Source organism: Lemur catta, chromosome 4 (genome assembly GCF_020740605.2).
Source record: "Lemur catta isolate mLemCat1 chromosome 4, mLemCat1.pri, whole genome shotgun sequence".
NCBI lineage: Eukaryota > Metazoa > Chordata > Mammalia > Primates > Lemuridae > Lemur > Lemur catta.
This window is the reverse complement of record NC_059131.1, coordinates 32,406,713-32,426,775: the sequence shown is the minus strand read 5'-3', so window position 1 is coordinate 32,426,775 and position 20,063 is coordinate 32,406,713. Positions and strand designations below refer to the sequence as shown.

The 20,063-nt window shown below is 51.2% G+C and overlaps 1 protein-coding gene across 1 annotated transcript; it reads right to left on the bottom strand.

The window, feature by feature from the left end:
• Positions 1-3,121: 3,121 nt before the first annotated feature.
• ABCG8 (ATP binding cassette subfamily G member 8) lies at positions 3,122-19,951 on the bottom strand. The gene is made up of 13 exons (XM_045549500.1): positions 19,829-19,951; positions 15,283-15,384; positions 14,088-14,244; positions 10,513-10,751; positions 9,959-10,091; positions 9,594-9,863; positions 7,101-7,263; positions 6,930-7,013; positions 5,881-6,080; positions 5,348-5,424; positions 4,440-4,707; positions 3,418-3,545; positions 3,122-3,330 (listed from the first exon to the last, which is right to left on the bottom strand). The coding sequence occupies exons 1-13, from the start codon at positions 19,877-19,879 to the stop codon at positions 3,193-3,195; spliced, it is 2,010 nt and encodes a 669-aa protein (XP_045405456.1). The 5' UTR covers positions 19,880-19,951; the 3' UTR covers positions 3,122-3,192.
• Positions 19,952-20,063: the final 112 nt, after the last annotated feature.

Here is a 20,063-nt window from a genome sequence, read left to right as displayed (position 1 = left end):
ACTGAACAACATGCGTGCCTCTAGAGCCTTGATTCTCCATCTCCCTGGCCTCACACACCTTGGAGAGCGTTTTAAACAAATAGACCCATGGAATCAGACTCTCTGGGTTTGGGTGTACATTGGCCTTTGTTAAAGCTCCTGTGTGGGCAACCAGGGTGGAGAACCACTACTTTAGGAAAAAACACAAAGAAATGGCAGCTGCTGGGGTTCCTCTATCTCTCCTGCCTTTGCACTTTGCCCCTTGCCCCCTGCAGCCCAGCATGCAGGGCCCACTGAATTATTAAAGCCTTTCGTGGACTAAGTGGTAAGCTCTCAAAGTCAAGAGATGTATCCTGATGGCTGTTGACCTCCTGCACATCAGAATCCCTTGGGGAGTTAAAAAAAAACCCAACATCCTCTTCCTCCTACCCCTTTCTCCTTCATTCAGGCCTAAAGCCATTAGGTGACCACAGTGGGCAGAGGGAGGCTGGCAGCTGTGCTGATGCAGGGACAGCTTGGCATGAAAGTTAGAGCCCAAGCAGGGTGGGCAGGATGTCCACACAGGGGAAGGCATGGTGGTGTAGATGGGAGATTGGTTGCATGCAGGGGATTAATCAAATGAAGTGTGGTAAGGATATTGGAAGGATAATTGGACAGAAGTCTTACAAATATGAAAAGGGGCCGGGCGCGGTGGCTCACGCCTGTAATCCTAACACTCTGGGAGGCCAAGGCAGGTGGATTGTTTGACCTCAGGAGTTCGAGACCAGCCTGAGCAAGAGCGAGACCCTGTCTCTACTAAAAAATAGAAAGAAATTATATGGACAACTAAAAAATATATATAGAAAAAATCAGCCGGGCATGGTGGCACATGCCTGTAGTCCCAGCTACTCGGGAGGCTGAGGCAGTAGGATCGTTTAAGCCCAGGAGTTTGAGGTTGCTGTGAGCTAGGCTGATGCCACGGCACTCACTCTAGCCCGGGCAACAGAGCGAGACTCTGTCTCAAAAAAAAAAAAAAAAAAAAAACAAATATGAAAAGAGAGAAACTGGACTCAACTCTGTGGTACTAGATTAGAATTGGATGTTATCAATGTGGACTGACATACATTGCTGGGCATGTGTGTGCGTGTGTGTGTATGTGTGTGTGTGCTCACGAGCGCACGCACACATATTCCCTAACTGTGTTCACTGAGAGGATGTGGGAGCAGAGATGCCCCAACAGCACTGAGCATACTTATCACTTAGATCTTGGCTTCTAAATACCATCGTCCACTAAAAGGAACCAAGATTCTTTAGAGAAATGTCTGATTCCAGGGCTGGGGTGGGAAAATACAAGATGAAAATAAAAGTGTCACAAAGTCCTCAATGATGGGGACATGTCAAAAGGATGCAGAAGCCAGCTTGAAGGGACTATCACTGGCCAAATCAGGACAATCTGAGCATCAAAATTAATAATGATAGTAAAGGATTTTAACCCATTGATTAAAATAGGAAACAAGTCTTATTGCTAGAAATGAAAAATGGATAAATGGAAAGTTTTGTGAGAAACAGGCAGGTTACGTAGTTTCAAAGTTATCTAGTTACAAAATGCTTATTAATTACAAAAGGAGGGGCAATAGTAACTCGACTATGGAGAAGCCTGGCAGACACCCCTTTAATCAAGTGATCTGCGTAAGTGAACACTGCCACTGTGGGACAAGTGGAAATCCTGAGCCACCTGATAGGAGGCTCTGCGAACGTGCAGGACCTGAATTTCATCAAGAAAAACTATCAGACAAACCCAAGTTGAGACACATCCTACAAAATCTTCAAGTGTCAAGGCCATGCAAGTCAAGGAAAGTTGCGGGACTGTTCTAAACTGAAGGAGACCAAAGAGACATGACCGCCAGATCCAGTGCTTGATCCCACCCTGGATCTTCTTGCTGTGAAGGACGTTGTCAGGACTCCCAGGGAAGCCTGAGAAGGGGTCTGCGAGTTAGATGGCAGCAACGTGCCCACGGAAGCACCCTGAGTGTGATGGGTGCGTTGGAAAAGGGCAGCATGCTTGAATGTGCACAAATCACTAGGGGATCTTCTTAAAATGCAGGCTCTGCCTCAGTGGGTCTGGGTGACGCCTGAGACTCTGCCTGTCCCACCTGCTCCCAGCTATGCCCCCATCACTGGCCCAGGGACCACACCTGAGGTAGCAAGTGGCAAACCTGTGGAGGGAATTTACTGTGTGTCTCCCAATCACCCACCTTCCTGCTTCTTTTGGTTCCAACTCTAGTTTTCCTTTGGGAACAATCCCCTCCTGCTCTCTGAGCACCTGCCATGGGTCACGTGGTCTCCAACACTCAGGGCCTGCGCCATCCCGTCCCCTGGTGGGAAAGGTTCAGGACTGGTCCTGAGACCAGCCAGGGCGAGGGACATGCAACTCTAAGAGGCCCCTGGCTGAGTCTCTATGAACCCCTTTGTCTTCCTGGGCTTCCAAGGAAAGACAGTGGCTCAGGCCCAAGGCTTTTCTGACCCCCACGTGACCCCACCACATAGTATCTGTGTGCCCTTAGCAAAACGAATTTGTGCCTCCGTTTTCTCACCTCTTAAATGGGATACTTCTCACCTCGAAGGGTGGTGTTGAGAGAATCAGATGATGGCATCCACGTAAAGTGTTTTACACTGTACTTGCCACAGAATAGATGCTCAATAAATTTTTAATTGTTCACTTTGGCTTTTGGAGCTCATGACCCCACACAAAAAGAAGGGATGGCATCTCACTGTTATGTTTTCGGTCACTTTACGTGTTGACAGTGGCTTACCCACAGAGTTTGGGGCCCCGGAAGAGGAGTCTTTTGCTATTATGTTATTGTTTCCTCCGGGTTCTAGCAGTTCCTGTATAGCTTAGCTACTCAGTTCATTCCTAATTTGCTCGTATCCTATATTGAGTTGCCCATATAAATACACATCAAAAGGAAATAAATTAGCAACGTTGTAGGTGCCACCAAGTACGGGGTTTCTCACTCCCAGGAATCGCAGTCTCCTGCCGGAGAGCAGAAATGCCTGTGACTATCTTTATTCTACTGCCATCCTGTGGCCGGTCTGTGCCACTGCAGCACCGTGGGGCGGATGTAGCCAGCATCTGCTATCATTGTCCCTGGGAAATTGTCCCCGGGAAGGGGGAAGGGAGTGCAGCTGAAGGGTCCACTTTAGTCCCCCACCAGCGGGGAGCCTGGGCACGATTCACCAGTCCTGACTAGATTTCTGTTTGATGAACCTTAAAGACACATAGTACAGGACCGTGAAGCCACCGCTGATGCCGATGATGATGACGTAGATGGTCAAGAGCGGGTACGAGTTCAGGTCCATAGCATCGAGGATCTGGAGACACAAACATTCATTGAGCCCATTAAGGAGACGTTCGGCGGGATGTCCACTGATCGAGAGTCCGAGGCCTTCCCTACTTACCGCATCCCCCGGGACCGAGATGGTGACGTTGCCCACCTGCGTGCTGTAAACACGCCCGCCAAACTGGATCAGCATCAGCCCTTCAAAGCACCATCGCAGGAAGGACACTTTGGAAATCCACGCAGGCACTGGGGACAGCAAGAGCCACGTTACTCTCCCGGTCTCGTCCGCCTGCACAAGGGCAGCGACCGCTGTCTAGGCCGCGCGCCTGTCCGTGAGGGCGGGCCCTGGTGGCTCTGGCCCCGGGGAAGCAAGTCCTCTGAGGAGCGAGGAGGGGCGAGAGAACAGAGGCCGGAGGGACAACTGGGGACCCGCACCGGGGCGGAGGGAGCTAAGAGGCTGCGGGGTCACCCACACAGTTTATCCGTAACAAGTCTAGAAAGTCACTGAATTAGGTGTCCCTGCATGTGCTCAGGTTCTTAGAGCATGCGGCTCAGGGGACTCGCAGCCCCAAGCCAGAGAAGCTGGAGTCTGTCATGGTGCCGGGGCTGGGAGGAAGCCATGAGCCCCGCCAGGAGCTTCCCAAGAGGAAAGCGAGAGGGGCTCAGAGGTGAGAGGGAGGGGTGTGCTAGGGGAGGTTTGGACCAAGCAGGGCCATGGATTTGCGGCTTGGAAAGCTCCCTGTGCGTGGCTGAGAGCTAACTGAAATGTGGAGGGACCAAGGCCACAGAGACCAGACTGTCACAGTGGCCGAGGCGCAGATGATGGGGCGGGGCTGGGGGACAGTGCCAAGGGGACATTTCAGAAAGACTTAGGCAGAATTGACCTGGCACACTGGTGAATGTAGGGAGAGATCAAGGGTGACTCCTGGGTGTGGGCTGTGGGACATGGGGAGGTGCATCTGTATCCTCTGGTGGAGCCATTCCCTGGGCCTGCACGACGCTGGCAAAGGCATCTGCCTCCAGAAGGGCCAGCCCGACTTGGATCTAAATGATGAGTGTTCATTTCCAGGAAAAGGCAGGCTTAATCCAGCATCACAAGGCCTAAAAATGCTTGACCAGGAGAGGGGGAGCAGGCCTCACCTGTCCACAGGTTGTTCAAGCTTATCATGAAGCCCCCGGTGAGGTAGAAGGAGTTGTAAATAGCGTTGCCACAGAAGGAGGCCATGTATAAGGTGGGGAACATGGCCGAGGTGGCCAGGGCCATGATCCTGCAGCAGAAGACCACCAGCCACAGCAGCAGGAAGTGCAGCAGGAAGGGCTTGAGGCTCGGCTGCAGGTTGGCCAGCCAGTAGGTGGGCATCCCATAGATGATGGTGTAGGCACAGTGCTCTGGGAGCTCCCCTAGGATCTGCAAAGAACAGCCCGTGCAAGGAGATGCAGCCAATACCTCATTTGCTATTGTTTTAAAACGTTTAAAGGCAGTGACACCCAGCAATGCCAACCTTCCCTCCTGGTGACGATGGGGCTGTTGCCGTGGGTGTGGGTGTACAGGACCCACGAGCGTGAGCTCACTGCTGGCTGCCCCTGCTGACACCAAGTGCTCCCTCTGAGCCGGTTCAGCCTGTTTCTCCCAGGGAGGCAGAGGGTACCTGCTCTTCTAACACCTGGTTTCAAGTCCCTACCCCTCCTGACCAGACCTGTAAGCTGTGTGGTCTTGGGAGAGCCGCCTAACCTCTCTGAACCTCTGCTTCCTGGAAACACCTGCCCACCCGTGCTCTGGGACCACGGTGAGGCCCTGGAGAGGGAAAGTATGCTGAGTGCTTCTTTCTTAGGTTCCTGCTGATCAGAAAAGTAGCATTTCTGGTCCACAGTCCTGGTCTTCTGGCAAATGTTTAGAAAAGGTCAAGTCTCTGAAACTCCCCTAGGAAATGTGGCATCTACAACCGCAGGGGGCACACGCCCACTGTTTCAGCAAAACACTGTAACAATGCCTTCTACACCCCACCCCCCACCCTGGGGGCCCCTTGCTTTCAACACTGTCCAATCACCTTGGCAAAGAAATACGGACCAGCGGTGTACAGCCCATCCTCCAGTTCATAGTAAAGCATTGCCCTCTCCGAGTAACCTGAAAAAGGGGGGAAAGGAGAACAGAATGAAAACATGAAATTAACCTATGGTGCTTCTGTTTTCAAGTCTCCCTTAATACAATTCAGAGTAGTTATATTGCCTAAATGTCTTATGATTTTAAAAATAAAACAGGCACGGGCACAGTAAAACCATACTAATTTAGATGTTTGATGAGGGTCTTTAGGGTTTGCACCTTGAGGCTTGCATTTTGCTGTCACGTATAAATCCTGCTAGGATAGGAACTGCTGAGACTCAGTAATTTGCTTTCATTTGCATCCTAATATTAAACTTTGAAACTGTGAAAAACAATTATTGTTTTTCATATCACAATGGCAAAGAAATTATTCAGCAAACGCATTTTCCCTAGGAGCTCAGAGGAGCACAGCTTGGAGGGTGGTGGATGTCCTGCCCTCCGCTGCCCCGCATTCTGGTCATGAGAGCAGGCCACACTCACATTTGGAGATGACATCCAGAATCACGTTGAAGGGGATGAGAGCGCCAATCATGAACAAGAGGGCTGACATGTCCGTGAAGGAGAGCTTGGTGGCCCCATGGCCATAATAGAGGAGCCCGATGGTCAGGGACATCACACAGGCCTCCACCCCATGGATGAGGAGGGTTGGCAGATCTCGGAAGTCGTTGGAAATCTGACGACTTAACAAACAAAAGAAAGAGGGGCTAAGGGAATGAGATAGAGATATACCAGCCCTGTGACCTTGGGAGTGTCACTTAATCTCTGTAAGCCTCATTGCTCTCATCTGTAAAATAGGGGTAATGATACCCACCTCACAGAGTTGCTCTGAGGATTAAAATTAGAAAATTGATGAAAGCATCTGTCTCACAGTAGGTACTCAATATATGATTGTTACTTTTATCATCCATGTATCAGCCTGGCAATTTTACTTAAAGAAATTATCCTTAGTAAAAAAATCAATTAGGTCCCTAGAGATGTAAGAACAAGGAAGTTTGCTGTAGCATTGCTTGTAACAGCAAAAACCTGAGAATCATCCAACGGTGGTGTGGATTTGGCGGGTGAGTGGATCATGGCTAGACCTGAACGTTGGGAAGGATCTTCCAGGCGAGAGCTGGAGGCGCCATCCTAACTGACAAACAGCCAGTTACAGAACAGCAGAGTGCGACCCCACTTATGTATTAAAACGTTCACATGCATGGAAACATTTAGAAAGACACACACCAACCAGTTGGGTCTGGTTTCCTCTGAGGGGTGGTGTGACTGGGACTTTCCCTTCCCACTTGGGATTCTCTCATCTGATTTTTCACAACGATCCTGTGCTATGTCTATGATCATCCAGCCCATACGGATATTTTAATTTTGCTTAAAGAATAAAAGAAAAGTAACAGGAGTATTCTGTGTTACACTGAGGTCTGGTGCTGGTCCCTAGGAGGCTGTTTTTTCAAATGATTCCACCTCCCTCAAATTCACTTTAGATAGAGAGGGTTTAATGTCATATACAAAGACTGGGGGCATGAGATGACAGTTACCGGATCAGCGTGTTGAACTGCTGCACTGCCCCAGGCAGCTCAGTGGGAGTCCGGAGGCTGCTGGTGTCCTGTGGGAGGGCCGGGCTGCTGGGGGGCAGAGGATGCAGCTGGGTCAAGGGGGTGGCCACCTCCTGCAGGCAACGTCCCTCTCGCAGCCACAGACCCCCTTACCTCGCTGCGCAAGTGCCCACGTCGAGCTCCCTCACCTCTGCTTTCCACAGAAAGTCATCTGAGCCACGTATTTTTTCTAGAAACAAGGCGGCAAGCGACCAGGCTTTCTCCCTGGTGGCCGCTTCCTGCTCTCTGCTGCGCCTGTCGATGCTGGTCAAGTCCACTGTAAGCAGAGGATGTGGGGCTGTGGGCAACCTGGTCCCTCACACCTGCTCACAGGTGAGGAGCTCGTTGCAAGCTCAGCCCACAACACAGCTTAGCCCTCAGCGAGGGGGGGGGAGGGGGGTCCGAGACATGCTCCCCACCCTCTGAGAGTGACCCAGGAAGCAATGGTCAGAGCAGAGAGGGGCAAAGAGACCCCCAGGGCTGGTGCCTCACTCTCCCACCCTGACCATATCTTCAGAAGCCACAAGGGAAGGGCAGTGGATCAGGAAGTGGATGACTGCAGAGGCCCTGACCCCTGTCCCACCACCCAGGCTCATTTTGGGAACATCCCAGGACAGAGCAGGAGCCTTCAGAACCAAGAGCTGAATCACAGTTATGCCCTGGCTCTAGCTCTAGCTTTCCAGGAAGCTTTTGATGAGGACTCACCTCCCAGGTGTGCCTGCCCATGGGGAGAAAGTAGCCGGGTCAGGGAAGGCTGGGCAGTCGGGCTCCTGCCAGTTCTATCTCATTGTAAGTTAATAATCTGGTTTCTTAAGCAGCCTGCTGCAAGCAGGAGAATGTTTGGCTGGAGGGTGCCAGGGCCCAGCCCCTTGGTCAGCTGCTGTGCCCCCAGGGAGGGAGTCAGCACACCCAGCTGGAGAACGACATCCTGAATCCTGGGGGTACCACCTGTGGAGAGCACCTGGAAGTGCCCCCCCCACAGCCCTCCTCACAGCCATTGCCTCAACCTCCAAGGCCCTGGAAAGGCTGGTCCAGAAAAGGCGGGCCCCACCTAGCCACAGCCAGCCTCCCTCCACCCAGCTCACTCCAGGCCCCAGGCCACCCACCCACCCTCCATTCCTTCCTCAGAGCCTTGGCTTGGCTGGGGGTTACCCCTCCACCTCTCTCCCTCTTCCCTCCTCCATTTTCACAACACATGTCAAGACAGGATCTTGTCTGGACAGGTCTTGTAAACCACGATGTGTTTCCATAGTGTGTTGGGCTATAGCTCAAAACACCAGATTTTCTGGGTACCCCCAGGCCCTGTGTAGCTCCTGCAACCCAGATTGGTGGGAGGTTCCTGCCCCAGGGCCTGTAGGTACAGTCCCGCCACCTCAAATAATAATTAAAATAAAGAAAAAGCAAAAGAGTTTTCAGGTCGGCTAGAGACTTCAGGTAACCCCTCTCCAGCGTGACTTCACATTGCTCCCAGGTCAGCAGGTGCCCTTTGTCCCCTATTCTGGGGGTAGCTGGCTTGAGGATGACACATAGCTGGAAACCAAGCTGTCCCCTGAACACAGGGAAGGGCGATGACCTCTGTGTGAGTTCATGCAGAGTGTGAGTACACAGGGCCAGGGGCAGCCTGTCCTGGGGGCAGGGTGGAGGCTGGTTTAGGACACTGGGAGTCAGGGCCAGGGGCCGGGCACCCAGCCCAGTTCTGTGCCTTACACCCTTCAGACTCTTGTCTTCCCTTTTGTAAAGATGGAGATGCCCTTGGCCTAGCAGGGATGTGAGGTCAAACAGGAGACCCTCTGGAGCTTGGCACTTTTAGGCCCCGTCTATGCCTTCAAGGAGATGGTCCCCATCATCACATTTACTAGTGAGGTTCCTGATATACCTCACCATCCTAGGAGGAACCTGGGGCTCCCAGTGACTTACGGGACAAGCCTCGCTGCTGCGTCCCCGCGCATAGTACAACAGTGCCACCTGTCCAGCAGCCATGCCCTTCCTCAGCACTCAGGATCTAGGTCCCTGCATTCAGGGCAGGTGTCTGGGAAGGCAGCTCCCCCCTCACTCTCCCCTCGAATGAAGGAAGTGGTTCCTGAGAGTAATATGCTGAGAGTCCAGGATCCAAGCAGAAAGGCACGTCTGGGGCTGCCTGAGCAATTTTCCTATTTGGAGATTCACTGGCCAAGACCACCACAAAGGACCTGAGCCAGCCGTGCCCTGCCTGCCTCTGTGGGGGCACCAGGGCACCGCCTTAAGATTTCCTGGTAGCTTCCTGACCTTAAAGACCCTAAGTTTCCCTACAAAGTCTGAATAAAGACCATAGTTGTAGAACTTGATCCACATCCCCGGAATTCCATCCCCTCCCATCACCGAGCTCCCGAAAGTTTCGAATCTAGCATGCACAGAAGGGCAGCTATTTGTCAGAGCTGCTTTTTTCACGTCCTCATTTCCAGCATCTGATACTTGGCAAACTGACCCACGTCCTCTACCCTGCTCTGCCCGGCACCCCCTCCCCTCCTCCTTTCCTGAGGCCCCCGAGGGTTTTTCTCCTGAATCTTCTCAGCAAGCTCTGGCGGTGTTGGGGGCATAGGTTGCTGGCCGCTGGCCTCACTGGCTCACCATAGAAGTCAGCAGGGTTGCTGTAGCGAGGACAGGGGTAGCCGATGGCCGTGAAATACTCGACCATGTGCTGGGCTGCCCCCAAGTAGACAGTGGTGCCAGACGTCATCAGCAGGACCAAGTCAAACAGCCTGAAGATGTCCGAGCGGGGCTGGTGCAGGGACAAGAGCACCAGCCTGTTGCCCTTGGCCAGCCTGGACAAGGTCTTCACCAGGTTGTGGGCCGTGAAGCTGTCGAGCCCAGAGGTGGGTTCATCCAGAATGAGGATCCCTTCCCAACAGAGAGAGGGGCTGGTGAGTTAGCAGGACTCCGACTAGATCAAGCCAGAGGCTCCACTGCCCCCCTCTGGCCCCCACACCCCTCACCTGGGTTCCACAGGAGCTGCACCCCAATGCTGACTCTCCTCCGCTCGCCCCCCGACACCCCCCGCAAGTACGTGTTGCCCACGCGTGTGTCTGCACACTGCCGCAGCCGCAACTCGGCGATCACGTCCTCCACCTGCGGGCAAGAGGGAGTCCTGAGGCCACCTCCAAGGGCCTCCCTCAGGGCTGGACATGTGGTGACCCAAAGTATAAAAACACCTGCTCCTCTGTTTGGGTTTTACCACACAGGACAGCGTTAGCACTTTATTCCCCTGCTGTGATATTTGTTCCCTGATTCTTTCCCCGGATCCTGAGCCGCTCTGGCATGCTGGGCATGGTGCCACATGCTGGGAACGTGCCATGCACTGAGGACCAGACAGCCGGGCTCCCTGCCCACGTGGAGGACCAGAACACATAAACAAACTCATTGCACATTTTGACAAGTGCTGTGAGGGGAAGTGGCTGGGCTGAGATGGCTTGCAGTGGACTGCGGGCTTCCAGAGGAGGGCTCACCTACGGCTGGGTCCTGAGGCAGGGCAGGGAGGGATGGGGCTTACCCTTTTGTCACGCTGGGCCTGAGAGAAGGATCTGGGCAAGCGCATTTGGGCAATGAAGGCCAGGGTCTCTCGGACGGTCAGGTTGGGGAGCAGCTGGTCATGCTGGCGCACGTGGGCCACACACTTCCTCACCAGCTGAGGTGTGCTGGGCTGTCCATTGATCCAGATTTGGCCTGACTTAATCTTGCCACCGTGGCCTCGGTTGGTGATCACGTCCAGCAATGAGGCTCTCCCACAGCCTGTGAAGCCACCAGAGACATCCCTGAGAGCAGAGCTTCTGTGGGGGCCAGCCTGGCAGGCACTGTCCCCTGCACACTCTCCTGCACCCTGGGCTATTCTGTCCTTGCAGATGTGACCAGCCCCTAGAGAGGTGGCACAGCTCCCAGACCAGAGGGGGTGGCCCTAGTGCATGGAGCTCCAACACTTTTGTCTGCAGCCAACTTGAGCATCCTTGGAGGCTTGGGGGCACACTGATGCTGGGGGTTCAGGTCAGGGTAGCCAATAACTACACGATGGAAGGGGGCTGGGGTCCTGGCTGCCACAGGCTACTGGTGCCTGGATTCTTTGTCCCCTCTCGCCACTAACCAACACCTTTTCTCCCCAAGCAGGGCTAGTGTTAATATAACTATTTTTGGCTGGCAAACATACCAGCAGCATCTCACTGTTCAGTGTCATTTGGCCCAGCAGCTGGCTTTGTGAGAAGGACTAATTTAGAGCATTTATAGGGTATTTTTTTAAAATGCAAAACCAGAACGTATTTTGAGAAATAAGGGAGAAAAAAAGTAGAGAAATAACAGATGTGGAAATGATTTTAAAACTACAGCACAATGCACACAAATGTTCTGAATGTATCTACACACTTCTCTCTTTTATTTTTAATCAGTGGTACTTTTTAACTCTCTCTGTAAAAAAAAAAAGATCCATTGTGCTCAAGTTAGCACCATCTACTTCTGAATGATGTACCAATTATTGTATGGAGAAGTCAGCATCAGATTGGACCTAGTTTTCAAAAGCATTTCATAAGGCTGTTTCTTTGACAGCTATTTAAAACTGTGAATGCAAATTGGGCTCAAGCTCTGAGAACATCTTCCTACCACCGAGCTGGGAATGAGCGCTGTCCAATTCCCCCACGTGGGGTTTTGATTTCCTGACTATATATTTCTTTTGGAGAGCAAGTTTTCCATGTTGTTTTCAAACAAGGAAAATGCCAAAACACAACATGTGACAAGTTCTCTTTGACACATGACACATGCCACCTGCAGGCAGCCCTGCAGCACCCAGTGCAAAAACCAAAAACAGAAACTTCCCCATGTGATATTTCCAGTTACTGCCCAGAGGCTGTTGCGGAGAAAGGGGCCTGCAGCCTGCCTCCTGGACACAACTTGTTTAAGATCCTTGAGAACAGAAGCGGAACAAAATAGTCAGGAGAGAAACCAGGGAGTGGGGCTTCCTATCCAGGCTCTGGGAGCTGCCTGGTGCACCGGGGGAGACCCTCTACAAACCAGGAGAAAACACCCACAGGCATTCAAGACCCTTGTAAAATGGCTGGAATCTCCAAATCAGTAAATCCATTAGTTGGAAAACACTTTTGGCATTGCTGATTCTATAGAAGAAGCTAAAATGCTTGGGGCTGCTTTTATTTATATTTTTAAAATTATGGCCAGCATTCTTTGTGTGTGTGTGTGTGTGTGTGTGTGTGTGTATAGAGTAAAAGTCATGGGAAGTATAATTGATAAATCTTTCTAAGAAATCATTTTAATAATTTCAGCTGTTAAACTAAATTTGGCTTGAGACTGCTTCCATATTTGCAGCTCCTACGGGGGGACTGCAATTTCAGTATGTAAACAAACTGCAACCTAACTTATGTGTATCTTCTATCGTAAGACAGAGATTGGCTGAGACAAATTGCTGGGTTTCAGCCAATCTTGGCAGCCAGGCTTCAACCAATCACAGCTGCCAACTGATCAGATCATGTCAACACAAGGCAACTGCCTCATCAGACTATGCCTAAATAAATAAGACAAACCCCAAGCTGTAACCAATCACGTTGTTTCTGTAGGGCATTTTCTTTTCTTGTTTCTAAATACTGCCTGCCCCCCTTACTGTGTGAAGCTCTCTAAACCTCTCTTGCCTCTGAATGCTGTCAGACACAAGAATCATTCTGCTAAATTTTATTTGTCTAAAGTTTTTATTTTAACATAGTCAAATGAACCTGAAAGCAAACAACACTGAACCTAGAGTCAAAAGATCTGGGGACTATTTAATGTAATTCCTGCTCAGCCTCTCTGAACTTCACTTTCCTCAACCACAAGTCAGGGATACTAAGAGCTAGAGGGTTGTATGTACTGGGTGTTAATCATAGTGTTGCTAAGTAGGGCCCATGTATCCTCTAGATGCTCAATTCAGGCGGAAAAGGCAGGTATAACAAGAAAAGCTACCAGAAGTTATAAATAGAACTAAAATAGTAGGTCCACGAGTGATCCATTCTTTTCTTGTTTAGATCAGGATTGCAGGGACAGGGCCAAAGTGGGAAGGACTTAAGGATTACATGTTGTTTCAGTTACAAAGTGCATGGACACATAGTATCTCATGTGATCTTTGGTTAGACAATAAACAGCTTCTCTACCAGAAGAATATGAAAGTTTGGAGCACGTGCTGAAGAAGTTGAGTAATCGCTATCTCTGGAAATGATTAGTTAAATGGTATAAAGTGCTCTAAGACTATGTAAGGGTATTCCATGGAGAAATGCCTTGATCTGAGAATCAGAAGACCAAAGTTCTAGCTCTAGCTCTGCATTCAATGTATGTCCTTAGGAGAATCACCCAACTTCCCTGGGCTTCAGTCTCCCATCTGTCAAATGAAGGGGAATGTGTGTATGTGTAGGGGCGGGAGGATATTCTAGAAATACTGAGGACTACATGATTTGAAAACCTTCCTCTAAAAACGCTTCCATACTGAGCAAGCCATATGATGAAAGGAAAAAAAAAAAAGAATAAAAACGCTTCCAAACTGGTAGGAGAGAGAAAGGCAGAACACAATGAGAAGAATGAACTCTGTTCTCTAAGCCCCCTTTCAGCTCTGATGTTCTATAATTTTAAATTTGGCCCGTGGAAGGGACTCTGTGAGTCACTCCAAAAATCTTGCTCATTGCAAATGGTTAAAGGTTGTGCTAAGACTCTGGAGGGGCTGTCTGACCATAGCCAGAATCTGACTGTGGAGGGACAGCCTGAATGAGTGTCCCTTGTGGCCGGGGGAGTCTCTGAAAAGAACGTCATGTTTTGAAGCTGCTTGATGATCTTCTCTCAGGGCAGGTGTTAACTAAAGTCAGCTGCTCCGGCTGCAGCTTCAGGTGGACAATAGGCACACTCACGATTCATGACAACAGCAACTACCTACGAGCTAACGAATGGAGGAGCCAGGATTCGAGTCCAGGTCTGTCTGACCCAGAACTTGTGCTGTTAACCATATGCCATATTATTCTACTAGTCAGCAAAGGGTTTCGTAAGAAGCCTCTGTTTGTATGAAGGACCATTCTGCATCCCAGGAGAGAGAGAAACCATTGCCATTAGTGGTACCTGAGCTCCCTATGATGGCCAGCATCTGCCCACTTCTCACTCTGAAGTTCAGGTTTTGGATGCCCAGCTCATAGGAATCTTGGCTGTGGCGAGATGTCCAAGGCATCTTGAACTGAACCAGCTGCTCAAACCAAGACACCTGGGAGGCCATTTTCACCTGTGGGGAGGCATTGGAAGGTTCCTTAGGGAGTCGAATGGCTCAGAGGGCTTCAGCAACTTCCGTTCAGCTCCCCTGTGCTGTGGATGGGCCCCTCTCAGAGGGGCCTCACAGAGGACATCCCCCTGCTGATACACCACAGGCCTGAGGCGCCCCCATCTGGATTCTACCCAACACAGAGGCTGGCCCCCACCTTATGCTGGGAACCTGAGGTGCTGTTTCCAAGTCTGAAGAGAAAGGGAATGGAAAGCATAGCAGAACAGTAATAAAAATACAACACGAAGCAAAAATGTCTTCACTTAATAATTCATCAAGTGTTTACTATGTGCAAGACACGGTATTAATTACCTTACATCCGCTATCTCATTCAGTCCTCATTGTAAACCTATAACATAGGTACTATTAGAATCCCTGTTTTACAGATGAGGCTCAGAGAGGTTAAGTAACTTGCTCAAGGTCACACAGCTAGTAAGTGGCAGAGCAGGGAAAGGTTATGGTGTGGTTCATTGGCTTGTCCTAATTCACATCCACAGGAAGCAGACTCAGGCCTCTGAGGTTCACTATCTCAGGCCCCACCACGTTCCATCTGAGCAAGGTGTGGTCTGCCCCCAGGAGGTGTGGGAATAGGTCTGTGAATCTGACCAGGGGATTCCTGAGAGCCTTCGAAAGGCCAGTGTTTGTCCCTGAACTCTGGGTGTTTTATTAGCTCCAAGGAGAGTATATTTTATTTTTGAAAAAGGTATAAAAATTGATGAAATTATTAAAGTTAAAAATTGATCCAGAGATTTTTTTTCTATAGATTCACATAGTTTGCTTTATGGTTTCACAAGGGTTTCATCCTCTTTCTGCCTCTCGGCCTCCAGCTATATGTGTCATAGATGACACATATTGAACCCAACACATGAGGCATCGACAAGGACTGGACTCTATTCATGGGGAGGAGGCCCTGCAGGGTGGGCTCACCCTTCCCCTACACTTGAGGAATTTCCTGGCCTTCCCTTCCCGCTTCTCTCCCCTTAATCTCAGGAATGCCTCTACCTGGTAGCTGAGGTCTCTGACCTCCAGGGTGTTAGGCTGGCCACTGTAGGTGAAGTACAGGCTGTTGTCACTTTCAGAGGAGAACAAGCTATCCTGGAGGCCCTGTTGGGAGAGAAGACAGGTGAAGGGCTCACTTTTGGAAGCCATTAAGACACAGAAGAAGGTAGAAGGAGGGGACTGAGAGGTAGGAGCAGCTTCTTACAGCTGACGTGGTTGACATCTCAAATTGGCAAGAGAGGGGTTTGTGCAGGTGGAGCCTGAGGCTTGGAGAAAATATAAGAATTTGTGAAGGCCCATCTCCTCTTCCCTTCAGAGAGAGCTTTGGGACTTCTCCCAGGACACCTCTTGCCCCACAGAACCTCAGCCTCAAGCTGGTAGAGCCTGAACCCAAGCAGCTGATGGTAAATGAGACCCAGAGTCTGGACTGCGCAGAGAGTTTTGTGGGCCTCGGTGCTCTGGAAAGACCTGAGCTAGGAGCTGGCAAACCCTCGGCCTTCAACATTCTCTTCCTGCATCTGGCTTAACATCTCCTAATGCCAAACAGTCACAGCACATGCAGCATGTGAGAGGAAAACAGCTAGGGACACGTTAATGCTCAATACCTGTGAAGACACCATCCTGAGAAAAGTCATATCTTATTTTGATGAGGAATTTTGTGCAACAAAGCTATTGAAAATGCTGTTGGGGCTGGGCATGGGGCTCACGCCTGTAATCCTAGCACTCTGGGAGGCTGAGGCAGGAGGGTCCCTTGAGCCCAGGATTCTGAGGTTGCAGTGAGCTGTGATGACACCTGTGTGACAGAGTGAGACTTTGTCTCCAAAGGAAAAAAAGAAAAAAGAAAGAAAACGCTGTTGGGAGATTTCAGAAGTTCCTATCATCATCGTCACCACCACCGCTGATAGGATGTTGTTGTTACTGTCGACGTGGTGGTATATTTGAATGTACGTCAAAGAAATCAATGTTTCCTGGTATCAGCTGATACCTGTGAATGGTATTAACCATCTACAGATCCGAATTCCTCCTATTTTAACAATTCAATCATTTAAATCATTGAGGCCAAAACAAAGGAAGAACTTGACTAGGAAGGTTTCTGTTTTTTAACGCATTCAATTCTCTTTCATTTCTGTAGTGCAGGAACAAGTCTGCATTCATTAACAAGTTTCCATAGACTTTCCCCCCAGAGCTGCCATTCCCACACTGATGTGTCCCTTCAATCACTCAAGCACCCACTGGAAGCCCACGACGTGCTACAGGCTTGGAGTCTGGTATGAGACTGAGAAAGTTTTTGAGAAGCTTAGAGTTCAGCAGATGAGACAGGTGTTTAGGATGGAGCCAAATGGGACAGGCATAGGGGCAGGCTGAGCTCAAGCATCTGACCAGGGTATTATTTCACTGTGTACACAATGCACACACATGCTCTGAGGCTCACCCAGAGCAGGGTGACCTACGCCTTAGCTGAAAATAACACCTGGTAGTCTCCTTGTCAAAGTACCTCTGTAATGGTGGAGGCAAGAAGTCCTTGGAAAGGACATTCCAGACCAGTGGAGGTGGAGGGAAATAAATACAGGTGACAGACAGTCTGCAGCCGGCCTACTGTGGTAGCCCCCAGAGTTCTGGGAGAGTATGAAAAACAGCAGACCAAAGCTACTTACATTGTTTAATGTTTGAATTATCCAAATTATACAGAAAGATTCCAAATTATACAGAAAACACACGGGGAAGGTAAACACCTATTTCAGGAGAGGGGTTATCTCTGGGGAGCAGAGAGACATATAAGGGGAAAGGGGACACGAAGAGGGGACAGGGTGAGGGCTTCAAAGCTTCTGGTAATTAGTGGTGGGTACAGGGGAGTTCACTATTTTTTAAATTGATTTGTCTGAAATATTTCACAACATGTTTTCAAATTGAGAGAGCAAGCCAGTGAACTCAAGTTCTCTGAACTCTCGCCCACTTCGACCCCCAGCTGCCGATGCCCCAAAGCAGGAGGGAGAGGTGGGGAGCGGAGGGGAGAGGGTCTGCATCCTCTGAGATGGAGGATGCCACCCCGGGGAGATCAAGGCAGCTTAGGCAGCTGCTGCCTCTCCTCACTCACCATCCTCACCACCACTAGACACACTACCTAGTTCTTCTGTTTGACTCTGTTAAGCTATCGGATATTCTATCAGTTGCCAAGAGACTGGGGCCAACGTGCATCCTATTGTCATCATTGTACTTACTTTTTAAAGCAAACACCTGCAGGAGGGATATTAGTCAATTGGCATCAGATGTAAATGAGCTCAGAAATGGCTTCTGCAGGCCAAAAGGTGGCCAGGTTGGATTTAGGGGTGGAGGAGCGGCTGAGGAAGGCAGGCCAGACATTTGGAGTCTGGAACGTGTGGAGGTGACCTCAAGCCCAGGTGGGTTCCACTGTGCTGTGCTTTGAGAAAGGGAGGGCACTGGGGCCTGGGGGACAGGGGTGGCAGGACAGAAGACAGGTAAGAGGAAGGATAGAGGTACCCGGCTCCCTGCTCTGAGGCTCACCCAGGCCCCTTCCCTGTGCTAGGTAGGCAGGTGTGGGCCAGCCCGGACCCCAGCCACCATGGAGGGACTGTGCCTTCCACAAGCTGCACAGGCAGCCTTATCTTCTCGAAGAAAATTTGTGCCTGGGCTGGGGACGACCTCTGTTCCATTTTAAAATATTTTCCTTGGCTCCCAGGAAGGATTTGTTAGACTCTTCCTGAGGTTTTGACAAACTCTCTGTATTTTTCAAATGCTTAAATATCTATTCGGCTGACACCTTAATCAGTATGACTGTCAGAACATCACTTCAATTTCTGACAGGTGACACCCAAAAAAGCAAAAGCAGGTTTATTTGTAGGTAACCAGCTCGGCTTCTGCTGGGCTACATTGTAATTTCTCCTCGTATTAACTTCTGATCAAATTCCCGAGTCAGAAGCACAGAAAAGAAGGAAACTCGAGGAGTACAGAGCACAGAGCACAGGTTTCCTGTTCTGAGGTGAGGCGCCTGCACCTAGGGAGGGAGTGCCGTGCTGAGGACCCATGGTGCAGGGGTGGGGTAACCGGGCTTGCTCCTGGCAGCGGGAACACTCCCGCACGGCTCTCTCCATCTCCTGTGGCGCTGCTCCTCCCGTGCAGTGAGGAGTCCGTGGGCCAAGGGAACTTGTCACTCCAGATACCACGATGCCAGAGTTCCCTGTGCACCCTCCCAGGCCCGTCCTCCTGAGTGCCCCTGGGCCAGAGGGGCCGGCGGGGTGACCACCCAGGAGTGCATGAGGGCCCCGTGTAGTGGGACGGAGCCAGGGGTGGGCAGAGAAGGGGGGCAGGTTGTGGCTTGGGCCAGAAGTGGCTCCCTGTGCCACCACATTCTGGCTGTCGATCCAAGAAGCCCTAGAATTTCGAAATTCAAACCTGGCCTTCCAGGTTGTGAGGAAAATATGTCCAAGTAAGAGGATAGAAACTATTTTATTTAACAGTTCTTAGCTTGACTGATAACTGTTAAATATCTCTACACCATTCGTGGCCCTCGTCCTCATGTTCAAGCCCCACAGCCCACAGGGCCAGACCATCCCTGAGCACCTGGAGCAACAGCACTGGGGGAGAAGGACATTGGGACCAGCAGGGCCCACTCATGTGTCTGGGTGTTGGGTTCTGGCAGTTCCTTGCCCCTCACAGAGAGCTGTGGGGGCTGAATTGTCAGCCCCTCCAGGCACAAGTGTTCCCAAGCCCCCAGACTTAGTATCCTGTCCAGGCTGCGGAAATGTCCCCGCAGGGGTTGGACTCATGGGGTGCTGGGAGAGCAGAGCCGGTCACTTGTGGTGGCTGCAGAACAGACAAAGAAATCCTGGGCTCCTCGAAACTCAAGGCCAGTCCCAGTGGCCTGTGGCCCTCCCTGCTAAGGTGTGGAGTCCTCAGTCTGTCTCCTCTTTCTCCCCCTCGTCCTCCCCACGACAGGCCAGGCAGAAAGACAGGGTTGGGGGACCTGGTTCCCTCCGTCTTCCAATTTAGCTTCAAATCCAGTCACACCGCGATGTCCCCAGCAAACCTTTCTCAGGGTAAAACGAGGGAGGAAATCTTGTTCCTCCCCTTTCGGCCACCTGGCCGCCGTCTGTCCCCTCCAGTGCTCCCCCGGAGCCTGCGACTCCCGACCAGACTCATATTCTGAGCATAAATTCTGACATCCCCGTAAAAGTCGTCCATCGGTCCTGTCCCACCATCCCTTTGCTGTCACCAGGTTCTTAGCCTGACAGCCTCAAGGAGGAAGGAGACACCAGCGGAATCCCTGCCATGTGGGAGCAGGTTTCTGTGACAGAGCCTCACTTGGAAAAAGCCAGATCGGCCCAGGTCACGCACGAGGATGTCGAGTTCCCCTGGGAGCGTGCCCGAGGGCAGGAGTGACGGCCGCTCCCCTCAGCCTCGGCGCCAGGAGACGAGTCCTGCTGCCGCCGTCCCACTCCGCTTGTCGTGCAGGCGGGGAGGGAGGACAGAAAGCCCCTGTGGAAAGAGAAAGGCCGACTGCGTCCCACCCCGCAGGTCCCCTGTCACTCACCGAAGCATTCTGGAGCGCGGGCCCCTTCTGTGGCCCCCTCTCCTTAGCCATGGGGCCCGCAGGTCTGTGTCCCTTTGCTCCTTTGGACCCAGCTGTCCCGGCCGGTGCCAGTGCCGCCCCTGTCTGCCGGCTGAGCGGACACCGCAGGCTTCCCGCCGCCGTCCCGGCATTCCCCGCGGCCGCCCACACAGCCCGCATTCTGCTGCCCCCTCGAGATAAGAACTGTCCGGCTAAA

Coding starts and splice junctions, on each gene's coding strand:
- ABCG8 (XM_045549500.1), bottom strand. CDS start 19,879: ATGGCTAAGGAGAGGGGGCCACAGAAGGGGCCCGCGCTCCAGAATGCT. Junction 6,081..6,929: donor CAGTTCAACACGCTGATCCG/GTAACTGTCATC, acceptor TTGTTTGTTAAG/TCGTCAGATTTCCAACGACT. Junction 3,546..4,439: donor CTTGAACAACCTGTGGACAG/GTGAGGCCTGCT, acceptor TGCTGTCCCCAG/TGCCTGCGTGGATTTCCAAA.